General features: G+C 45.4%; 1 protein-coding gene across 4 annotated transcripts in view; it reads left to right on the top strand.

The window, feature by feature from the left end:
* Positions 1 to 14,812, top strand: part of SLC24A3 (solute carrier family 24 member 3) — a 503,439-nt gene that overhangs the window by 282,238 nt on the left and 206,389 nt on the right. For all 4 annotated transcript variants that reach the window (XM_077951123.1, XM_077951122.1, XM_015149569.3 and 1 more), the window contains exon 3: positions 13,892 to 13,968. In XM_077951123.1, coding sequence (XP_077807249.1) covers positions 13,892 to 13,968 — 77 coding nt within the window. The remainder of the gene's footprint in view (positions 1 to 13,891; positions 13,969 to 14,812) is intronic.

Genomic DNA, 14,812 nt, shown 5'->3' with positions numbered 1-14,812 from the left:
TAAAAACAAAGTGAAACATTTTCCTCCTACTTCATGTCCACTTTTCCTCCTTGCTTGGAACATAAATTATAGTATTTATCATTTCGGTCTTAGCTAACTCAACAACTAAGCCAAATTTTCACTTTCTTCCATAGAGAAAGTAAATGTTGATACTCAGGTACTTTATGTAATGGCCAGACTTGGTCAAAAGTTTTATTTTCTGCCCACTTTTCTTTCCTCTTCATAAAGCTTCACAAGTTTCTCTATACTCGAAAAGCATTTATTAAACACCTACCTTGCTGCTGCCATGAATTTCAATTTGGCAACTTCACATGGGACATCAAAATCTGACACTTACAGGAAACATCTAAGAGATCCCATAGATTCTAAAGGAAAGTAGAACACAATTTCACCTTCTTGGCTGTAACTGGTTTCCAATATCATTTTGCCTCGAACACACGTTCTTGCCTCTGAGCCTTGGGGCATCACCTGTCAGAGACATTAGAACCACCACAGATGCTTGTTTGGGATGACTTGGCCTTGAAATATTTATAGTTGAGAGCTTTGGAAGGCTGCAGCGTCTCTTGCTGTAATCTCCTACTGTTCTGATTGCTCTTTCTGTCTGATTTTGGGTTTATCCATGTAAGTTGGCATGCAATTAGGTCACCTCCCAGGCCTTCCATCCTAGCTTGTCAGCCCATCCCAACGACCTTTACTTTCCCTAAGCTGTTATTTACCACCAGGCCACACCGTGACTCCAGGCAGCATAAGTTCCATGGAGGACTTAATGTGGCTAAGGGCGAGTTTGGGGAATCTTTAATGTGAATTTGATTTGCAGCCGCTTATGATGTAGAATATATTCCAGAGGAAAGTGAAGAAAGCAAGTAGAGACTGGAGGGGATATGAACCTCAGAAGAAAACTGCACTGACAAAGGGCTGTAGCAGTTAGCTTTTCTCCTCTGAAACCTCCCCCAGGTGTGCAGCATATGAGAGATAGAACTCAGGCAGAAAGCAGCAGTCTTATTCAGTTGAGGCATCAGAGACTAGAGCTTGGATCCCAGAGCAGCTGAAAATTGGGGGAAATCTCAGAAAGAAAGGAGTCAAAGAGGGAGAGCCCTATAGTAGACATATAAATTTCCCTCAGGTCCATGACTGACCGCTGACCCTCACATGCTTGGAGATGACTCCATGCGGCCCAGGGAAAACAACAGCTGAAAGGCTTAAAGCAGGTATGTCAGCTGCTGCCTGGCACTGGGGAGACAAACTGAGAAGTGCAAGCCTCTAAAGTTAAAGGGGCTTGATAAACAGTTCAGATGTTCCATTGAAAGCCTATACGGACCACATCTCGGGACGAAGGGCACACTTAAAACAGGCCTAAAATTACCACAGATGATAACCCGCCAGTAATTCAATCAAAGCTTAAAACCTAAAACCACCTCTGGTTTTGTGGCTAGTAATTACAATCCTCCAATAATTCAACTTCCTATTAGAACAAAACTCAACACTTTTCAGAGGAAGATGACAGAATCCAGAATCTCCTCAGCCATCATCCATGAAGTCAAATATATAATAAAAATATGTTTATAGGCCGGGTGCAGTGGCTTATGCTTGTAATCTCAGCACTTTGGGAGGCCGAGGTGGGAGGACAGCTTGAGGCTAGGAGTTTGAGACCAACTTACATGACATAGCAAGACCCTGTCTCTACCAAAAAGAAAAAGAAAAATAGCTGGGCATGTTAATGCATACCTGTTGGGAGGCTAAGGTGGGAGGATTGCTTAAGCCCAGGAGTTGGAGGCTGCAGTGAGCCATGATAGAGCTGCTGCTCTCCAGCCTTGGCAACAGAGTGATACCCTGTCTCAGAAAAAAGAAAAAAATACTAGATACACATCAAGTAGATTCTAAATTCTCTTGCTTTGATCTTGCTTGCTCTAAACTCTGACGGGTCTTCTTCTGCTATCTACAAGGCAGCACAGTGCCCTTCCTAAGATACCTCTCATGTCATCAGTTCCTGTTCTTGATCTGTAACCCAAAATCCTAGCTGGACACCAAAGCGCATTGTTGAAGCAAAAGGCACTTAGTATGTTTCATTCAGAGCTATAATGTGCCATTACCAGAGCCCTGTGACAGTTCAAGGAAATGGAGAAAAGTGAACAACTGAATTACTTTTTTGGTTTGAATTAATTATGCTCTTTTCTTAATTTCTGTTCATATTCAGAGGCAGATGTTGTCCAAGAGATGGAGCCTTGATATTTGGAATCTAAACTTTGGATGCACAAACTTAGCGATCTAACAAAAAATTATCGAGTTCAAATCTATCCTTAAAAGAGTTTCAGGTGTAATTTGCAGATTCTTTAGTGCTTTGACCTAAAATTATAGGTAAGTGGTCAAAAAATATTGAATATATGGTAACATAAAAGGAAAAATGATTTCCTGCAGTTAACATCTATATTTTCCCCTTAAGGAGGGGCCAGAGGTGGCCGAGACCAAAACTGAGCAGTAAACACAGCTTGTATTTTTTCCAGCTGAGCTAATCAATATTTTGTCTGCATATTTACGTCTTCCTACAACGGCTACGCATATTCTTAGATATTTATTTCATTATCATAAACTAGAATTCGAGCTAAAGATTAAAGATGTCTTAATAAATTCCCTGAAGATACCAAATACATTCAAGCAGATGGATTAGTAGTAATTCTCCCCCTTTTAAATGGATTATGTTCTAAAATAGGTGCAGATCAAACAAAATGATGTCAGGAATCCCTATTACCAGGACCGAGGAGTGCCAGTTATTCTTTCGTTTTAGGACCTGGTTAGCAAAGCTTCAGTATAGGGAGATAAGGAGCACATGTGTCCCTGTTCCCGTTCCCCTAACCATCGTAGACATTGCTAATAGATGGAGATGCTCTGGCACACTGAGCCCCATCCAAGACTCAGCCTATCAGTCAATCATTAGCAGTCAAGCAATGAACATGAATGAGACCAATCTTCTATCCTTAAACTTGGCAGTCGTGGAATAACAACACCAGGAGGAAAGAAAAAGAGCAGTTTTTAAGAGGGGAAGCAGAGGGAAACTTTTGTGCTTTTCGTGAAATTCTGTTATTATCCTCCCATCTATAAACCAACAGAACCATAAAGGTTATTTCCAGCTCTGAAATTTGACGAGTTAACATTAAAAAATGTCACTGATTTTGAAACTTCCAGCCATTTAGCATGCACACTTCACCTTCTATAAAATAAATGCTTAAAGATTAAAAACTTTCCATGTAGATTCCTGTAGGGAATTACTACATTCCGAAAGCACTACTTCAAGTGCATTTTTTTCTAGAAATGTTTTTCATGCAATCTCATCCTTTCTGAGGGCATTGAACAAGAATGGGCATTCCTTGTAACTTCCATGGGTCCTCTTGAGGAACTGCTTAGTGGGTTCCTGTGTGCATCAGCCTGTTCGTCTGGATCAACAGCAGACATAAGAACATGAGAGATGCATCACTTGGGTCAGACCCTAGGTCATCCATTCAAACATTCTGTCTCTGACGTTGGCACCAAGGGACACTTTGAGAAACAAAGGAGTCCAAGAAGAGCATCAAGTTCTGAACACCACAGGGAATTTACCGTAAATATTTCACTTTCTTTAATGAGAATTCATTAGTGACACAGCCTTGATAATCACATGTGAGCAACAAATGCATGCTGTAGGCTCTTGCCCTTGCAAACAGACCTCCTATCTGCTGCCATGTTTGTGGCCTGAGAAAACTACATTATTCATGAGATTGCTGTATTTTCTACAGTAGCTCCTGGCTGAAAGACATGAGCAGCACTGATGCCATGGTTTTTTATTATTGATAAAGAAATATGTTTCTAGTTTTTCAAATTACATTTCAGTGCTCTGCTAGGCCAATAGTCTAATGATTGGAGTTCTTTAGTTCCAAAAGAATGTCTGTTCTCTTCCAGGAGAAAAGTTTGTGGGCTGATTGTTTAAAATCTTCTGCCAATATGGACATGAGAAAAAGAGCTCTTAAGTGGGAACCAAGGGGCTTCTCATGATGTTGGATCAACTTCAGCATCATGAACAAGGAGCAAAGGCAGTTCCCCAACCTGCATTCAGGAGTGAGCAGTTCCATAATGCTATCTAGATTGCAACTCCACCACAAATTGTCCATACAGACTATTGCCATGATTTAGGGAAAAATTCATCCAAATGTGTTTAAGTTCTTTTCTGGAAAAACAAATCTTTGTTGAAATAGAGAGAGGGAAAAGTGCAAAATTCCTAACTCTCCTTTTCTAAATGTGGGTTTTCCAGAAGTAGTCCCAGAAACAGACACAAGTACAAGTTGTTTGTTTCTGAGATAATCCCAAGTATGGGAGTTGGGAAGTGGGACAGCGAGACAATGACAGATAGACAACCAATCAAAGGCATGTTACCACTGTGAGCAACCAGAGCTTAATTTTGCTGGGAACTCTTAACAGTGTAGAACACACCTCAACGTTATCTCATTCAGGTAGTGAGGGAGCTGGGGTATTTATACACCCGCCTTTCATCAGACTTTGGTTGACAGCTTCTCCTGAGAGAAAGAGTGGTATTAATTCTCCAGCATATCCAGCCTGCAGTGCCTGGGCAGGAGATCCTTTCTCAGCTCTGGAGAAAGCCTTCGGGTAAAGAGATGCAGGTGCTTAGTACAAAAGAAGTAGGGCCCCAGGACTGTGGGCCTGGTATTGATGTCTTGGGAAACACCCCTATCCATATTTCTCCCTCTCCATTATTTAATAAATTAGAAACAAACAGAGCTATCACTTGATAGGTACTTGCCCAATTTTAGATATTGCACATTTCATAAGCATCATCACTATCAATCCTCATAATAACCACATAAATGAGTCTTGTTTTCATTCTCCCATTTTGCACATTAACAATTAAGACTCAAAGAGGTTAAAGAATTTTCCCAAAGCCACAGAACTTATGAGTGGTAAAGGAGGGATTCAAATTCAGGCCTTCAGGCTTTTGCAAAATGCTGGTTGCCTGTGGTAAGCAAATGTTACCACATAAGCATTTGGCCGATCCAGCTTTTCTTAGCAAATTTGATTGGCAATACCATTTTGATTGACAGTTTGATGATCCCTCTAGGCCATCTGTTTCCATGACTTGTGGTTGCATCTTCCTTCACAGAGATGCTTCTCATGACCTTGTTTTCATTCACACATCAATCCATTTGAATCTGAACGTTTCTGGTTTTTGAAGGGAAGGACTTATGCCCTTAAAACCTAAGAAAAAACGGGGTAGTTTGTTCTTTCTAGGACAGTGGAATTAACATATTAGAAAGTTGGACCCTAGTTTGATCTCAGCTCTTCCGCTAATGTCTGAAACTTGGGCTGGTTACTTGCCCTCTTTGGGCCTCAGCTTACCTATCTGTACATTCTGTAAATTGGGATAGTGCTTCCTATCATATAGAAGCAATGAAAAAGTAATAAATATATTTGTAATACTTGATAAAGGTTATTTCCATTCTTAAATTCAGAGTACTTAAGGTATTAGGATGATTTCAAAGAGAGTCCCCCTGCTCCCAAGCTAACCTCAACTGTTAACTCCCCAGTGATAAGGGCTGTGTACCTTTAACTAGTGTTGAGTATGGTATCCAGCGGATGGTAAGGGCTGAAAGTAGTGGTGTTTTGGCACAGTATTGATTTAATAAATTTTCCAGTGTTATTAAGATATGGTCTTTAGAACCAGACAAAAATTCAAAAGATGATCTTAGAACAGACTGGGTCCCTGGAACACCCAGCACCTCCTGTTGCCAGATGCCTTCTCCCATGCCTGCCTGAGGTTTGCTTGACCTCGTTGAATGTAAGCATGCATTGAATGTCTCCAAAACATTTCCAAAGACTAAATATTTAGAAAATAAAGTTATGCATTTATGTACTTTCACACAGATTCTTTTGTGGATAATTTTGTTCAGTGGCCTTTTAGTTATGACAGATGTGTTAATTGCCTCAACCAACACTTAAGTGATTTGTGTGCCAGACATTTTGTTAGATACCAGGGCTGCAGAGAAGAATAAATATCCTACAACCTTAACCTCCCTCCCCCAGTCTATTGGAGAAGAGAGAAAACAACCAAAAATTGCTGCAAGGCAAGACCTGACATGCAAAAGGCTGTAGAGATGCCAAGGAGCAAGGACCATATGCATTTCTCACAAGGAGTTAGGATATGCTGGGTAACAAACAGCCCCCAAAGATCAGTGGCTACCAAATACAACAATGTTATTTTTACTCATGCTACATGTACAAAATGCATGTATCGGGGGGGTTGGGGATTCTGGTATCAGTCACTCAGGGATCCAGGCTGATGGGAGATGCACATTGCATCTTGATGTATTTTTCAAGAAATGCTGAGACAAGAAAATGCAAAATGGTGAGCCAGGCACTGGTTTGAAAGCCACATGCAGTCCACATCACTTTGCTCACATTTCACTAATCAAAGCAAGCTGCATGGCCTTAACCTAACTTTGAAAGGGATGTAGCAGTACTCCTCCTAGGTCTCTGGAACAATGAGAAATGGGGTATGTGTGAACAGCCCTCATTGCCACCAGAGTTGGGATCTAGTAGTTGGGAGTTTGACTGAGCTATCCCTCACAACGCCATTTCTCAGCCAATAAGTCTGTCTTGTGTTTATACAAAACCACCTCCTGAGAGAAAGGCCCTCTGCATTCAGTCACACTTGGTATTTGTTGTCCTCTTTCATGTATCCCAGCCTGGTGGGTGCTGATGACAGAGAGAGAAACGACAGGGCTCCTGTCCTCAGGGAACTGAGCTCATGGTGCCACTGAGTCCATGGTACACATGGACAAGCAAATGCCTACAGTGTGGTTGGAAATAATTTGATGAGCACTGAGACAATGTGATGGGGCCACAGAAAGAAAGGCAGGGAAGGTTTTGTGAGAGGCAGAGGAGGTACCGCACCCGGAAAACAAAGTTTTTACAATGCCCCAGGAAAAATGGGAGCAACAGGCTTTACTAAGACAGATGAAAGCATCTGAAACAGAAGCTTGAAGCCACTCATCACTGCAGGGGGAAGCTGGGTAGCATCCAGACCGCCATTTTTTGGTGCAATTCCTGACAGACTAATCCATCAAGCTGCATTGGGTATTTTGTCAAGAGAAGGTCACTGGGATGGCAGACTGGTATTCTGATGGCTGCAGCAGCCCACGTTCCTTTTGCTCAGACATGTTAAGGGAGCCAGGCTTTTTAGGATGTGTTGATCTTCATTTTGGGCTGCTCCATTAGATCAACATGTGATGAGTATGTCTAAAGATGTCATGAATGTTCCTGCTGCATTTTTTTCAAGCAAAGGAGAAAAGACTCTCTGCCTCTGCAAACCTCCATTTAGACTCATCAAACTCGGGCCTCATGAAAGCAGCCAGGAGGGAGAAGCAGGGAAGCTGATTGCTGTTGCCTTGGTAAGGGGAATCCACTCCACTCAGGTCCCTGTGGTTTCCATGGGAACAGCACTGCTTGTTTCTGCAGGCCCCCAGGGCTGGCCAGATGCACTGAAAGGAAAATTGGGGGATGAAAGAGAGGAGCAGAAAGAGACTTTGAGGACCTTGAAGGTATTTGGGGAATGACTCTCAGCTGGATGAGGCTGCTCCGTTCTCCCTGCATAGGTAGCTGCTCTTAACAGGCCACGTGGGCCACGTGGCCCCAACAGGCTGAGTACCGGAAGCACCTGCCTAGAGGCACATGCATTTATGCAGCTGTCATGGACTAACCACCATCCAGAGAAACAGATGCCAATGCAAGGAAGGAAGGAACTGGCAACATGTGGATTTCAACATCAAGGCCAGAGATGAATGTGCCCTCTACCCACACCAGGCCAGCATGTCGTTGTTATAATTTAGAATAATGATATGTGACCCCAAGAAGCACGGCGGTAGGTATTTCACATTCACTATCTACACTCTTCATAACAACCCTGCAGGGATGACATCAACACACCCATCTACAAATGAAGGAAATGAGGCCCCGTGTGGCACAGAAGATCTGGACCTGAGCCTGATTCCCCACTGTGGGATCTTATGCAAAATCTAACTGATCACCCAAGGAAAATGTTAGTTCCCAAATTCAACAAGCATCCTAGCTCAATCTTTAAAAAACGCGCTGAGGACTTTTGGATTTGGCACAAGGACACACACCTGGAGAGGGTGGCATCAGCACCAGCCATCAGCTGTGGGAGGCACTAGAGGCCCCACATTGTCTTACCTCTTGTTCTAGAAGTGAAGCAACTGAGGCCAAGAAGCCCTTGGCAGAGCCTTCCAGTCCAGTGCACCACACTGTCTGCATACTTTTCTTGGAAAGCTGCAGCTATTCAGAAAAGCGCATGCCCTACCCACACCTACAAGGCACTGGAGTGGGTCACCAACTGGAGGGCTGTTGCAGTCTCCAGGAGGCAAGCACAGCTGCTGTTGCGGCTCTTTTCTTGAACCCCACTGAGACTTATCAGGCATCTGCTGTGTGCACTGCAGTGTGCTGTGTTTGGACCAGAGGGAATGGGAAGGAGGATCCTCAGAGGCCATTTTTCAGTTGGTCAAAAGGCAAATTGAGGCCCAGAGAGATGAAATGACAGGTGACCAAAGCCACACTTTGGGCAGGTTGGCATTGAGCCTCAGATTTCCAGATTCCCAATTGAGGACACTTTTCTTGACTCCAGGCTGATCCCTTCCTTAGGAAGACTAAACACTGCAACACCAAATTATTTTAGAACCACAGCAAGGCAACACTGAGTGAAACAGCGATGTTAATAGTAGGCTGTGTACGTAACACACACATAGGAGCTGACAGAGATCAATGAGAAGTCTTATGGCCTCCCTAAACGAAGCTGCTTTGCCAGTGGGTCTCTAGACTAGGATTCTTCCTGATTTACATTCTGTTCTACAGGGTCATCTGGCAATGAATGCCCTTTGCAAATTAGTCAAAGAAGCTTCTAACATGGTGGAATTGGTTATGTAATATAAGAACATGTTACAACCCTAAGTCTTAACGTTGGGGTCCTACCATTGCTAGATTCAGAATGCAAGTCTTAATAACAGTTTATCCTGATTTTATGCTTGTACAGAGGGACTCCCTTCTGCCACCTCCACCCCATGCCCCACTGCTGTGTGCTGAAGCTAATTATGTGTATATAAGTTATGGTCTGTCCTTTCCTGGACATAAGATACCTTGCATCTCCTCTTCACTTCTTATGCAAAGGAGGCTTAGGAGATGCTGTGGACTGAGTGTTTGTTTCCACTTCCCAGATTCATATGTTGAAGCCCTAACCCCCAAAATGATGGTATTTGGAGATGGGACCTTTGGGAGTTCATTAGGGTCAGATAAAAGTATAAGAGTGGGACCCCGATGTTGGGATTAGTGTCCAAATAAGAGAAGGAAGAGACCAGAGCTTATTCGTACTATGACATGTAGATAGTGCACTGCAAGAAGAAGGTGGCCTCTGCCAGCCGGAAGACAGCCCTCACCAGAACCCAACCATGCTGGCACCTTTATCTCAGACTTCTAGCCTCCAGAGCTGTGAGAGATAAATGTCTGTTGGTTAAGCCCCCAAGTCTACGGTATTCTGTTGTATCAGGCTAGGGCAGACACAGGCATTCCTACACCCAGACATGTGGATGGTTTCTTGATATATCACCTGTGACTCTTTCTAGGGCCTTCTCTAGCCCTGGAAGCATGCTTGGCTTGGCCAGTGCAGGGCTCAGCAGAAGTATTGAAGGGTTAGTGCCTTTGGGACAGCCCTAAACAGTGACAGGCAGGCATCAGTGGACGGAGCCCCCCACCCTACTGCTGACCCGGCAGTAGACAACTCTGAGACCTGCTTCCCTCTGTCTCCCAGCAAGCTTGAGGCCACTCTGCCAGCCCCTTCCCCTCCCTGCCTCATCTCTCCACCCTGCTCCCGATGCTTCCTGGGATCACCTCCCAAACAAACTGCTGTCATTCAAATCTTTCTCTCAGGGTCTGCTCTTGAGGGCCCCAGTCTAAGGCATGGGCATTTGAAACCTATGAGGGAAGACTCACTTCTTGCAGGGCAGGAGAAGAGGGCTTAGCTCAATTTTTAGATGAAATCTCTCCTTGTGACTTTTTTTTCAAACGATAATGCATGTATAAAAGGGAAAATAAAATACATGTAGTATTCTTTGTAAGTTGTGAATGAGTCCTTTGAAACCATTTTTCTAATTTCGTGATTTTCCTGATATGTGTTTCCTGAGAGGAGCTGTAATGAAAAAGTAGTCAGAGTGGTTGGATGTCAGGTGAAGTCTGTTAGGTGAGTATTTAACCTAGTCATTCTTTCCACATTGCTATTGGCCACCAAATAAGACTTTTTATTATTCTTGAAGAACGGTGATTCAATACCCTTAGACTGACTGTCCTCTGCCTTCCCCACCCTTCCACCCACATTCAACTCAGTGAGGAGGCCCACAGTGCCGGCCGCTCCGTTCACAGGCTCTGCCACTGGGTGTGCCAGACTGGAGGCTCTCATTGCCCCATGGAGAATTTTCACACACTTCCTCATGGCCAGCTATGACTGCTGACGGGGGGCGCACTTTTGATAGAGGAGCTCCCAACTGGGCATGGATCAGAGAGCAGGCCCTGGAGAGCAGACCAAGATCAGGTCACTGGTAAGCTGCCCACTCCCTGAAGGGAGGGAAGAGAGGGTTGCTGAGCCTCCAAGGAAGAAGGACCCTGAAGAAGCTCCTGTGGTTTCTCCTTGGCTCACCCCTGCCCGGCCAGAACTTTGGGCAGCTTCTAGGTGGACTGCCCTGAGCCAGCACAGGGCCCTTTGGGTCCTGCCCCATCCAGGGCTAAGCCTCCAGTGTGTCTTCCCCAGGGGCCCAGCTGGGGCCACCATGTGGGCTGGCGTGGAGACCCCTGACAAGAAACCACCTCCACCAGAGAGCCAGGCCCAGTGGGATCTGTGTATCCATGTTGCTTCATTCAGCCAATTGATGTTCATATTACAGAGAACTGAAAATCAGAATGCCTGGATTCAGAACCCAAGCCTGTCACTTACTGACGTGGTGCTCTTGGTGGAATAGGTGCGCTCCCTGGCCCTTGGTGGCCTCATGCATGGGGTGGCAGTGAGGCAGGAGAACGGAGCTGGGTTGAGAGAACCCAGTGCAGATGCAGATGATGCTCATGGGGTGCCTTTCACTTCCTTCCTATGCTTCCTCCGTCCCTTGTTATTGATCACGGAGGAAGCTTGTGAGGCAGGAAGTAAAGAGGTAACTGGATGCCACATACCTGTACCCCCTCTACCCCTCATTGATAATTGGGGACCTCAAGCGGTTTCCACGTGTGATTCTTCTGCTTGGCACTGCCCTTGTTTCCCGTGGGTGATGGCTGTTGTGATTGATAAATTAACTCAGCATCCCATCTATAGCTTCCAGCTCTGGGACTAGGAGAACAATAGGAGAGGTGACCTTTGAACCCTAGGACTGGGGAGTGCCAAAACGCCCTGTGGCAGCTACACTGAAAAAATGCAAAGAAAAAAAAAAGCCCATTGCTTCCCCTCCAGGCGTGTGGCAGCTGAATGTAGATCAGATCAAATCCTTTGGGAGGAGATCACGGAAGGAAGAGGTCAGAGGGCAGAATGAAATTGCAGATCCATGCAGGAGGGGGGTGGCATGTGTGAGGGGCGTCCCCAGCCCTGGGTTTGCCGGGTGTGCAGCCCTATTCCCACTTTCCAGCCATGGAACCCAAGCATGTTGTCCCATCTGTCTTCCCCTTGGGTTCCTCACCTACAGAATTGAAATAATAACCTGTTTGTGAGGATAAGATGGGATCACAGGGGCAAAGTGCAAGGTACAGGGCTTGCCAGGAGCAGGTGCTCAATAAATGCTCACTGTTGTCATCCCTCTACCCCCACATTAATTTCCAGATCGTAGCTTCATTTTGGTCCCCAAGGGAAACTCCTCGAGGCTTCTCCCAGTTTATTTATTCATTGGTCAGAGGGGCTCCGTGCAGCCTGTTTAGGGCAACTTCCGCTTAGAAAAATCCTTGCATAATCTTGACATTCCTGTCTTTTCTTGTCTCCTTTGTTTAAAGGACCATACAAAACTAGAGAGTGTGATTAGCTGGACATACAGGTGGATCTTGCTTTTTAAAAACAAAAAACAACTTTATTGAGATATTATTGACATATAAAAATTGTATATGCTTAAGGTATACAACTCGAGATTTTGATATGCAGATGCATTGTGAAATGTTAACCGCATTTCAGTTCATTAACATATCCATTACCTCTACATAGTTACCATTTATGTGTGTGTGTGTGTTTGTGTGTGTGTGTGGTGACAAGATTTAGATCCACCCTCTTTGCAAGTTTCAAGTATATAATGTAGTATTTTTAACTCTCCCCCACTTGCTGTACATTGGAAGGTGAGCCTTGCTTTATATACTAAATGTATCCTTTGGCCCAAACACCTCATGTGGCTCCAACCCAAGACCTGCACAATGCCTTAAGCAATGCTGCCTTGGATGCAGAGAGCAGAGCCTTTTCGAGCAGTGACCGATGGCTTGTGTCTTGCACAAATCCTCTGGGCAAGCCAGGGGTCGCCAGCAGAATTGGGCCTGGGTGTCTCAGAGGTCATCCACTCACTCCTTAGCACCACTGTCTTTGTCTCTTCTCCCCTTCCTGGCTGCATTGCCTCTCTCATGCACAGTGCATCCTGGAGTCACCTCCCAGATAAACCACATACCTCCACATCCTTGTCGGAGGGTCTGCTTTTAGGGGAATCCAAAATAAGACAAGAGGCAAACAACTATCATCTAGCACATCCTCCCCATCAAATGGTGGTGATTTCTCTAAGAACTCACTAGAGAAAGACTTGGAGACCTCATCAAGCTCAGAGGAAGAGACTTCTTTCAACAGCCAGTGATGTCTGCCCATGTGGGGCTGTGGGTCGGGGTACTGTGTGCTGCTCCTACCGTGCCTGATGGGCACATCCTCCAGCAAAGGAGCCATGGATTCCTATCTGAGGGACCACAGGAGGCTTCATAAAGGAGAGGAGATGTGAGAACCTAGCCCAGAAGGTTGATTGGATTTTATGAGAGGAAGGGACAGGAGGCCCGGTTAGTGGTGGAGGACCTTCTTGGTCAGTTCACGGACTCCGGTTTTCATCTCATGGCAGAGAGGTTTCGGAACATTGAGAAGGCATGAACATCCCTGTGGTTGGCATTCCAGTCCAGCCACAAATGGAGGTCAACTTAGAAAGGGGAGCAGTGGGAGGGAGCAGGGAGGGGGTTGTTCTAATAGCACACGGGGCCCACACGCTAAGCCAGGTCAGGCAAAGTGGAAAAGGAGCAAAATGAAGACCCACTTAGAGCAGGGGCCTCAAATCTGTCTGAGCCACAGACTCCTTTGATGATCCAATGAAGCCTACAGCCCCTGCTCAGAAAAGCAGTTTTCAATGCGTGCATGCAGCAAAGTACATAAGGTTACACATGGAGACTGACTGTGTGGAAATGAAGCTGTCAAAATATTAGAAAACAAATTTTCAACATGGTAGTTTACGTGCTTCCTCATTAACACTTTTAAGTTGCAGGTGGTGACCTAACAACCACCATAAGATTGAAGCAGTGGGTGAGAGCTGCACAAGTATGATGGTATGATGTGTTATGAAAATATCTGTGGGGCCGAGTCCCAGGTTCTGCTAACACACTGTGGTTGGTTGCCCATGTTCTTATCTGAAGGAAACACTCAATTCTGGTTGGTTTTGTGAACCTAAAGATGTAGGGTTTTTTTCTCATCCAAGTTCATGGACCCCATGTTAAAACCAAGACTCTAAAAAGGGGCTGGTAATGCTGTCCCAGACCTACAGCACTGAAAATGTGGTCACCTGTGCTGAGACGATTTTCTTTCTCTGTTCTTTAGCCCTGCATGAATTCCCCAATGACATCTTCACCAACGAGGATAGAAGACAAGGCGCGGTGGTCCTCCATGTGCTCTGTGTAAGTACCCCTCTGTGCCTCTGCCCGGAGGGTCCACAGGCCAGGCCTAGGGGTGTGGGGTGAGGCACCTGAGGCCCCCAGTGGAGTCTCTCTGCCCTCCTGTTCACACGCCTGGTGGGGGTCCTCCGAGCCCTATAGGGGGCCATCACCAAATGGAGACGAAAGACTGCAGCTTTCGAAGGTGGAGCCATCTGTTATGCACTTTCCCTTCAGGTTAGTGCCCAGAGTGCGAGCTCTAAAGTGAAACAGCCCCAGTCTCCATGACTTAACCCTACTCTCTGCTCAAACACCACCCTCTTGGGGGAGCCCTTTCCTAACCAGCCTTTCTGAAATGCCGCCGTATTTCCTCTTACCCTGCTTTGTTTTCCTCCATGCTACCTGCCATTGCATAGTTATTTGCTTTTCAACTTTTCACCCTCACTCACACGTAAGCCCCTGAGAACAGGGACTTGGTTTTGTACACGACTTCATTCCCAGACCCCTTCTTGGCACGTGGTAGGGACAGAACATTTGCCCACTGAGTGGATTCTATGTAATGTCAACTGGCACCATGTCTGACACAGAAGGCGAACAAGAAAAGCTTGTTCTCTTCCCATCTGGCCTCTTACTGTCCACCACTGCCCTAGCATCTTCTGCCACAGAGCCAGTGGCTCTAAAGTCTGTGGTCCCCTTGTCCCCATTTGGAGGGTTTGGGGGAAGGTATGCATGTGACAATGTCTAAGGAGTGGACAGCTGTCCAACAAGAAATCTCTGAGCCACGTTCTGGACTAGGTACATTACTGCTCCCCCATCTCTGCGGCGTTCACTCTCCCCCAGAATTTCCTCTCCCCTGAATTCCATTCTA

The sequence above is a fragment of the Macaca mulatta genome, chromosome 10 (genome assembly GCF_049350105.2).
Source record: "Macaca mulatta isolate MMU2019108-1 chromosome 10, T2T-MMU8v2.0, whole genome shotgun sequence".
Taxonomy (NCBI): Eukaryota; Metazoa; Chordata; class Mammalia; order Primates; family Cercopithecidae; genus Macaca; species Macaca mulatta.
Note: the sequence above shows the minus strand (reverse complement) of the source record. Positions and strands in the feature narration are given on the sequence as shown.